We start from the raw sequence: 9,819 nt of genomic DNA, 5'->3' as shown, positions 1-9,819 counted from the left end.
AGGAACTAAACATTTTCATTATTGCAACAACAACAGTTCATGTAATCCAAAAAAACAAATGGATTAGGTACATTCAAATGTCTCGTATATTTCAGTGGATTGAAAAAAAAACAGACAAAATGTGTCACAATTGTGGTGCATTAGCTCATTTTAATTAAGTAGATGAATAATCAAAGATTTATACACACACACACGGGAAAACAAACACATTGTTAGGCCCTGCATAATTTATATTTGCAATAATTGTTTTGCATTGGATATGGATTCTTTCCTGTCCTAAACAGAATATTGGGATTGAAATGCATTACTTTCCAGTGGAGCTGTTGTAGCTATTGACTATATGTCTTACCAGCTCAATTTGAGGACACTGATGAGCCCTTTGGCCCATCCTAGCCTCAGTTTCCCCTGAAGATTCAACTGTTTCAGTCTGCTTTATCTCAATCGGAGATGTCTTTTAAAATGTTGCAGCCAAGGAAGATCACAGTCTGCTTAAGAACAAACCCGAACAGATACACACAGAAACAAAGTGAGTGAGCAATGGGCTGTCTTTATAGAGTGAAAGCTTTATTAGAAAAAACAACAACTATTTCTACACATCATTTTAGACAAACTGAGCAATAAAATGTATTTTTGATCAGAAAAAGGCACACCTGAATGATGCTGGGCAGATAAGGTAATGATGAGACCCAGCCAAGGTATTCGTCAGGCATTTGCATGATCTTTTGGTTTTGAGGCATGAGCTTCTTCTTTCTTTTTTTTTCTCCAGATACTGCACATTAAGACAGATACGGCCTAAACTTTACTTAATATTTCATAATACAGCAGTGTTACTGTTAACGCATTTGATTTATAATGTGTATTTTTATAACGTTTTAGAGCATCGCACACTGGTCATCTTCACTAATTTACAGTAACAGACACAATATAGCCCTCTAGAGCTGACACATTAGTAGGACAACACTAACGTCCTTATCTAGAATCTTTTTACTGCCCCGGCCTCAAAATGTTCAGATTCAAACAGCTGCAGATTGGCAATCTTGATGTAATTTTTGCATAATGGCTCATCTGCAGCCACGCACTGTCTTTGGACGTTAAGATACAAATCAAGGGCTGATTTGTAGTAGACTGATGCTTTTTTTTTTGTATGGAGATCATATTAAAACTGTCCTGGAAGTGCAGTTTTGTCATTCCTCTTCAAACATTTCCACTAGCTACTTTTCAAAAACCTTCTATTCATATATTAGCCCGTGCCTTGCAACTATTCAGTTTTAAACTATACAAAGGCGTACTAATATGAAAGATAATGTTGTTTTCTAAACTGTTTGTGTCAGAAAAGACCAGCATAAACCCTGTCGGTGTTTACTGTGTGAAAATGAGTAAAAGCTAACCTAAATCGTTAATAAAAAGATCTGATAAGATGTATAAAACAAAGCAGCCCAACATTTGTACTTGGTGCTTTTAAAGTTGTAATTTTGTTACACAAAACGTCCAAAGACTGTTTAATTTAACCCTATATAAGATACATAAACAAATACGAAAGGTGTAAGCCTAAAATATTTCCTCAACTGAATGTTATTGAAACCAATAACCTAAATAACACAGCTAAAAAAATGAAAATGAAAATGAAAAAAAAAAGCATAAATGCCCGTTCTCTGCCGATGGATATAAAGTGTTGTGAACAAAAAAAATATATAATTAAATATATAAAATATTTTTATGTTCATTTATTTTATATTTTATATGACTGAACGCGGCCAAAAACTAGCCCACTCATATTTAAAGAAACACCCAGCTAGCCTGTCCACCGCCCCACATGAACCGATTGGGTAAAGATCTCCAGACAAAGAAAAAGAGGTCAAATCAGAGAAATAGTGAGCTCATAGTGAGCTGTCTACCTAGGCTAGCCTACATAGTAGGCGTATGGGCGCATTCCGAGCCATTGTAACTCCGCGAGGGGCTGGAGCAAAGGAGGCGGCGAGGAAACAACGAGAAAGTAGCTGAAGTGAGCAAGAACTTGTGTTGCTCCGGGACCAACGCCGAACTAGGAACCGTGACCCATAAACGAGGCCGTGCTGTGCGTTTTTCGATGTACTCCAGAGCTCGAAAGTTTCCAGGTTTCTGCCGTGGCTCTTCCCTTCTGGCGCGTGTCGCGTATCGTCAGAACACAGGAGATCCGCTCAAACACATCAGGAAGTTGAACGCTGATCGGCGAGCAGCCCGTTAAGTCCGCGCCGTGAAGGTAAGACGGGTACTAATGTTTTGCGTCTGCCTTTCGCGCCGCGTGTTCTTCTCGTTTCCATTGTGTCGAATCTGGTTTTGACATCGTCGAAAGTCACGCTGAACAAAAGAGATCACTAGCTTGTGGTGGGACGATACCGTTTATTGATTGAGCGTTCAGAAAAGGGGAGAGCGGGGATCCATGGGAATTTTCTGTCTGGCTTAATTACGGAAATCGAAATAAAACCGCTTTTTGAGCTCGTTCAATTAAGGAAAACACCAGTAAGGGGAGACACGAGAAAATAAAGTTGTTTGAAGTGCCACGGGGATTAAGTCGGTGGACTGCTTTAAGATTTAAGGGTTAAGTAAACTTGTACATCAACACCATTGTTTTGTTTGAACGTATTCTTTTAATATGGTGTACCAGGCCGTGGCATATGCAACATGGTAGCAGATGATACCATCACAGCACGGTACAATTACACGAATCTGCCAAAGAAAAAGCCCATGTTATTAAAGTATAGGAGCTAATTAGACGTGCTTTTGATTTTCGACCCTCGTTGAAGTTGTTGTTTGACCGCTGAGCACCTTTGGACCTCTTTAGAAGCTTTTAATATTGATCTTGGAAGACATTCCAGAGTTCTTAAGAACTGAATGCTTCTTGTCAGCTTTCAAACCGCTTTGGAGGCAGCATTTCAGTCGAATCCATTGAAAGTCCAGTTAACCAGTGAAAGTCTGTCAACGTTTCTAGGGACTTTATGGGTCCGTCTTTATTCACAAGTAGAGGACCTCTTTATCCCTTTTCAGGGCCGTGTTAATTCACCAGCAGGAGAGCCCTTTGTGTCCTCATCTCACAGCAACAGGCTCTGACATTCTTCAGGCCCCTTAAGAATCCGTGGCACTTTCCTTTTTGGTTTGCTACCTCCTTTTTTGGGGAAATCATGTGGTGTAATTAAATTAAGCGTGAGCTCATTCTTTGTGTTTCTTAGATCTGAAACATTCTGGCCATTCAGGTAAACAGTCGTGGGCAGCTCACAAATAATTAAACCATCGCTCTTGAGGACTGAAAAGAGAAGGTTCTTGATAGCAACAAAAAAAGCTCTGAACACTCTGTACATATTTGAAGATTCCCCGGGACGTCAAGCATTGACATAATGCTGTGGCTCGCCTTTTCAGTTTTAAATGATAAAACAGTCCTTGGTGCCAAAATACTAACCCTAACCTGACAAAATAATCTCCCATTCAATAACTTCATATCACTTGCCTTCAAAGCACTGTCATTGAAGGTTTTAAGAAAATCCTTACCTGTCATCATATGCTCAGACACAGTTTATTTAAACTGGGAGCTTTTTATTGTGGAATGTCATGCCTTTCTTATGTTTACGGTATGACTGCATTAGAGTCATACTGAACATAAGTACATTTTGTTTTTTCAAATTCCTTTTTTTAACACCTTACATACCTGTACAAACAGGCATTGGCTACTTACACAATCATGTGGTATCAAAGTAAGGACCTGTCATAACACAGACCTAGGTGAAAGTATTGTGTAGCTTGCAGCGCTATCCTCTGATCGGTGAAATGACTGAAACTTACTAATGCTAATATATTAGTATAATATTAATCATACTAATATTACATATTCCAGGTATTACCATGCCTTTTCAAACCATACTTAATTGTCATGTTTACTTAACCTAAACTGGGTAATCGTCCGGAAAAAAGAGAGGAGAAAAAAAGTTAATTTGTACGTTTTTGTATATACTTGCATCCAATTGAAGGTTATTTTTAGATGTGGGCCTCCAAATCATGCTTTCATATTATTCAACTTCATACAACACCACCACCTTGGAAAATAGTTGAGTTTTGTTCACCTGTCGGGATCTAACTGGAAGCTTAAAAATTTTGTCTGACTTGACATGGCACCAGTGCCACGAATCAATAGTTTTTCTTCCCCAACTGCGAGCAGCAAATCTGACCAAAAAATAAATCAATAAAGGCACAAGTTAATTTTAAATGTAATTATACTGTTGTTTATGGTTCCAACATTTCTCACAAGTCCGTTTTTTTTCAAATAAACCCAAATTGGGTTGATTTTTAACCCAGCATTTTTTGAACTGTGCCATGTTACAAGGATTTTCAGAGAGGTTCATAAACTGGAGAACGTCAGAATTATATTGGATTGTTCCTGGTACAGATGTCAGCGTGCTGATTCAGAGCTCTTGAGCAACCAAGATTTATAGCCTTGATTATAACTTACTCAAACAAATGCTTCTCTCTTTTTTTTTTTTTTTTTCATAGATTTGTTCGGTGTCAGTACATGGATACTCTCAGGACGGACCCTAGAGCTCAGGCGATCCTCTGTGGTGCCGTTTGAGGAGATCTGGTGCTGTTTTAGCTGTGATGATAGCACCACTGGACCTTGACTGACGTGCCTCAGCTGCTGCTTGAAGAAACCGCTACCTCTGAAGTGCCGGCGTAAAGGTTCTGCAGAATGTGTCACGTCATAGTCACATGCCGCTCTATGTTATGGACCTTGATGAGCATTGTGGTGGCATTTGCTGAGCTGGTGGCATTTATGAGCGCCGAATGGCTAGTGGGGTATCCAGATGGCTCTGAGTTCAACTTCACCATCACCGCTTCACACCGCAGCGACCAGCGCACCTTGGGCATTTATAACCGCTGCATCAAGGTGGCACAGCAGAAGGTGGTCCAGTGTGGGGCCTATGCCACAGACTTCATGGAAATAGCCAGTGGCTTCTGGCAGGCCACCGTTATATTTCTAGTCGTTGGAATATTTCTCCTATCCCTAGTGGCCATCCTTTCGGTTTTCAGCATGTGCTTCCAGAGCATCTTGAAGAAGAGCATATTCAACGTGTGTGGCCTGCTTCAGGGAATAGCAGGTAAGATGGGCAAGTCTACTGTAGCACTGCTTTCTCAGAGTCTTTGTGGTGGCAGTTGGTGGTCATCTTTAACTTTGAACCACTGTGAACTAAACACAGAAAATTAGGGGAGTGTATTTAAGTGAGACACTGAAGCTGCCCCCAGAATGCTCTGAGCTCACGGCTTCAAGGCTTTGACATTCTTCTGGTGACCTCAAAGACCACGCTATCTAATTATGAACTTCAACACTCTAATCATCCCATTAAAGAAAAGACAGTCTAAATATTACGGCATTGAAAATGTTACTCCGGTGTCTCCAGTGTTTAGAAATCCTTGTTAAGCTCGTCCTATTTCTGATTTAAAACAGAGCTTGATCTGAGCATACGGAGGTTTAAAAGCCTTGCTTTTGCTTACTTTCTTTGTGGTGGTACACCAAGGAATAGATTCATAAAATTCTTCCTAAAAAAACAACTTGTAAACCAGTTTTTGAATGTAAAGTGCATTGAATGCATTAATTCAACAGCACCAAGCAGAGTTTATTTGGTCAATTAGCAATTTTATAATTTGACAAAACAATATAATAATAATCATGATAATTAAAATGAAACATACAAAAAGACTAACATCTTCACTTTTGGGATTTAAGTAGGGTGAAGATATTCTAGCTTCTTATAGGTTATTTAGGGTAATTATGATTTTTTTGTGTGTGTGTGGGGAAAAATCCTTAGAAAAAGTGCTGTAACTTCTTAAAAACATATTTCAGACACTACACTTTTTACAAAATAGTTGTTCGTTTTATTTAACATAACAGAAAATGGATATACGGGTATATGTTTTGAGTGTAATGGATTATTAAAAAAGGAATATAAATAGTGCTCTCTAATAGGCAACTGCGATGAGGCAGGGTTTAAGAAATTTGGCATTTATCATCAGAGGGAAATTTGTCACCAGAAGATCGAGTTATGACACTCTGATTAGGGGTAAAATAAAAAAGCAGACATCTTTATGGACAAGTTATTCACAATTTATCCATTTAGAAAATATGGTACATTTTACACCATGAATGCTTTGTTAATCAGGCCCCAGGAATCCACGCCTACTTTTGTTACCATTTCTCAAATTAGCTTAAAGGAGCAGAGCTGTAATGTTGACTGTGGCAGGGCCTTCTGAGTCAAAACAGCAGATCGGTCATGATAATGCTTCTTACTTGCAGTCATGTCTGGAAACTAGAACAATAAAGTATTGTGGTACAATAAAAATATTGTGGCTCATTTTGTAGAAGACCAAGACTAACATCAGGTACTACCAAACTATGTAGCTTTTGTATAACTTAATTTTCATCATTGAAAGATTTACGACGTGTTGATGGAGTAATTTGTGATTAGTAAGAGCATGACTTCAGAGACAGGATCTCACTTGCCTATTTAGAGTAAGAACGCTGAATAAAATCGAGGGATCACAGTGACCTGCTCTGTTTGGTATGAAGATTACATCAGCAGTTCTTGCCTTGCCTTTTAAACGTTACTTACAACAATTAAACCCCAGATTTCAAGATGTCTGCATCACATAGCTTCAACTGGCAGAAAATTACATCGAATTGAAAACGTGACTCATGGGTCATCCTGAGGTTTTACAGGGAAACCTTTTCATGTTATAAAAAGATTTTTTTTTTTTTCTAATGATGTTATCACACAGTTCAAAGAGGCAACAAGGTCGTTGTCAGGAAAACTTTTGTCAGATAAATCTTTTTAGTTTTAGTTTTGAGTGTGTCTTCAATGAAAGTGGAACTTTAAAAATAAAAAGAGAAGTTACCGTTTAGTTTCCAAATAAAATCATAGGACTAAAATACCATGTAAAGACCCATTCAGACCATTTACCAGTAACCTGCAAATTTGAACAAATAAAAAGGTCAAAGGTCCTGTTATGGTGTGTGTATATATTCATAATATATTACTACTTCTACATAATTTGTAACAATATATGGGTAAAATTTCTATTTAGGCTATCTTAGACCTTTCTAATGATATATATAGTTTGTCACAATTACATTCAATATACATACAATACATACAAGCACAGTGCATTTCATTTTTTTGTTTTAGTTTTCTTCTAATGTTATGGTTAAATGTGCAAATGAAGAATTTTCTCATGAAATATGCAGTAATTTGCATACAGTACATTTCCAAAACAGAAATCTGAACTATTTAGAAAAGCCAGGTTTAAAGCTGCTCTTTAATTTTGTAAAGTATATAGTGTTAACTGTTTTACACAGAGGATTTGGGATATATATCTTTTTTTTTTTTTTTTTTTATCCATTAAAAAAAAAGTTTAAGTGGTGTGAATAATTTTCATAATTTATTTGCCATATTCACACCACTTTGGAATATAGATAAGATTAAAACTAGAAGGATTGTAAGGAGTAAGTGAGTGTTACTGAAGTAAAGATTTCAGATTTTGATGAGAAACACTGACGTCCAATCAGAATCCAGCCAAGTTTCAAGCATTCGAGCGTTTAAAAATGGCAGACAGTGGAAATGTAGCACACGCTTCTAATGAACAGAATGTGGTCACTAGGCTGATGATACGCTGGTTTTTGAGCAATATTGTTGGGCAACTTTGGGAAATGTTGCTGTTAATAGAAAACCAAGTGAGAGACAGGACCCATGACCGATCTAAAATATCCAGATAGAAAGTTGTTAACCGTTCTTAACAAGAATTTGCCCAAGCAACGTTGCTCAAAAAAGTCCCCCCGTGTATCAACAGCCTAATATGGATATTGTTATATCTGTAGCTGTTCCTGGTGTGAACTGACCTTAAGAGTCCCTTAGCTGTGTTTCTTCAGCAAGTTATTTTATCGTTAATGGTTCATTTATGTTCATTAAGTTTTAACTTGACTTCAACCTTTGCAACTGTTTGTTTTGAATGGATGTCCTCGTAATTCCAGCATTCCCATTTCTCTTTTGCAGGTCTATTCCTCATCCTCGGTCTGATGCTGTATCCTGCAGGCTGGGGCTCTAAGAAGGTGGTTGACTACTGTGGCCCGGATGCTTCCCCATATAAAGTGGGCCTGTGTTCTCTGGGCTGGGCTTTCTACACCGCAATAGGAGGCACTGTTCTCACTTTCATCTGTGCCATGTTTTCGGCCCAGGCTGAGATCGCCACCTCCAGCGATAAGGTCCAGGATGAGATTGAAGAGGGACGGAGTCTCATTTGTGTGCTGTGAGATGCGAACACAAACCACTCGGACGAAAAAGAATCATTTGTTTTCCATGTTTACTGATTGAAATGACTATTGCATAAATGGGAATGTATTTCAGACCGGTTGGGTCTACCGATCAAGGACTTTATAGCGCATTTGCTTATGCCTTCTTACTCGCATGTCATCCTATCGCTGCATCGCCGTTACAAAGTATATGCATAACACATTCTTTTTATGAAAAAACCTTTTGAAACTAACAAATGCATTAACATTGTGTTTGCAAACAAATGCATTTTATCAGTAGTTTGATTTTGTGTTACTAAATTTTACGTGGACTTCTTACTAATAGCTGGAGCTAAGCAGTTGTTTATAGAATGGTATGCTAAAAAGAAGTATATGTTACTACCCTGTGATAGACCTAGTCTCTTTAAATGTAAAATAAAAAATGATTATCGAATTTAAAAGGTGTTTGAGGCTCTTTCCGCCTCTAATTCACGGTGCACGTTCACTGAGAACTAACTGCCCGTATATGAGAAGCTGATTGCATGATACATTGAACTGTTTTTGAGTGCAGATATTTTTTCATCCATCAACAGTGGCTGACACGGCCAAATGGACTAAAAAGGACAAATAAAGTGCCTGTTGTAAAAGCGACTTGGCTTCATGGGAGTGTGTATGCAACAGGAAGTAGGTGCTCAAGACTGTTTCGGGTCATAAAAATGCCAAAGTTCAATGCTCTTAACGTACGCTAAATCTCGAAGACCAATTCAAAGTAGTATTTGAGGCTGATTGCGTCCCATCGTTCATCATATTCAGAACTCTCATTCAACAGCAAATTTTCGTTTTTGTTACTTTCATTGTAAATTTTATTTATTTATTTTTTTTATGCGTATAACATGTTTCTTGTTGGTGCAAAAGTCTCCTTTTCCAGGAGATTTAAGAATGCTTGAGACCTACGTTTCTTTTGCTTGTGTGCTAAAATATTCTAAATTAATAATAGCCATAAGTAGTTTATATTTTTCTTTAAACTCATAAACAAGTTGTTTTTTTGTCGCAACTGTACTCATGTACAGTTGAGACAGTAGCATGGTATTTTGCTCTAAAGCTGGCTCAACATTTATGGCAAATGTAATAAATAGCTCAATTAGTTTTAAACAATGTTTAAAAATTATTATTATTACTATTTAAATTATTGATTTGCTTTAATTCGCATTCAGTTTATTCAGATTCAGTTAAATAATTAACATATAAAATATACGGCGGCCACTACAAATGTAGATATAGCAGTAAAAATAATATGCAGCCATTAATAATAGACAGTTGAAATATCATTTTTAACAGAAGTGTTTAATGTGACTTTTATTATAACACTGTGCTACAACTAAAATGAATGTTTTTGTATTTCCAAGTGTTTTCAGATTTTTTAGCATATTTATGTACGACTATGATAAGTGTTTAATGTGACTTTTATTATAACACCGTGCTACAACTAAACCGCATGTCAAACATCAATCCGCGTG

The 9,819-nt window shown here is 37.4% G+C and overlaps 1 protein-coding gene across 1 annotated transcript; it reads left to right on the top strand.

The window, feature by feature from the left end:
- Nucleotides 1–1,944: 1,944 nt before the first annotated feature.
- On the top strand, nt 1,945–8,953 carry lhfpl2b (LHFPL tetraspan subfamily member 2b). Its single transcript, XM_043240461.1, has 3 exons — nt 1,945–2,239; nt 4,519–5,120; nt 8,067–8,953. Exons 2-3 carry the CDS (start codon nt 4,712–4,714, stop codon nt 8,321–8,323), a joined length of 666 nt encoding a protein of 221 aa, XP_043096396.1. The 5' UTR covers nt 1,945–2,239; nt 4,519–4,711; the 3' UTR covers nt 8,324–8,953.
- Nucleotides 8,954–9,819: the final 866 nt, after the last annotated feature.

The sequence above is a fragment of the Puntigrus tetrazona genome, chromosome 5 (genome assembly GCF_018831695.1).
Source record: "Puntigrus tetrazona isolate hp1 chromosome 5, ASM1883169v1, whole genome shotgun sequence".
NCBI lineage: Eukaryota > Metazoa > Chordata > Actinopteri > Cypriniformes > Cyprinidae > Puntigrus > Puntigrus tetrazona.
This window is presented reverse-complemented; position numbering and strand designations above follow the sequence as displayed.

What these genes read in the sequence shown, in the direction of transcription:
- lhfpl2b (XM_043240461.1), top strand. Translation starts at nt 4,712, where the DNA reads ATGTGTCACGTCATAGTCACATGCCGCTCTATGTTATGGACCTTGATG. An exon ending in CCTGCTTCAGGGAATAGCAG is followed by an intron (nt 5,121 to 8,066) that starts GTAAGATGGGCA and finishes TCTCTTTTGCAG; the next exon opens with GTCTATTCCTCATCCTCGGT.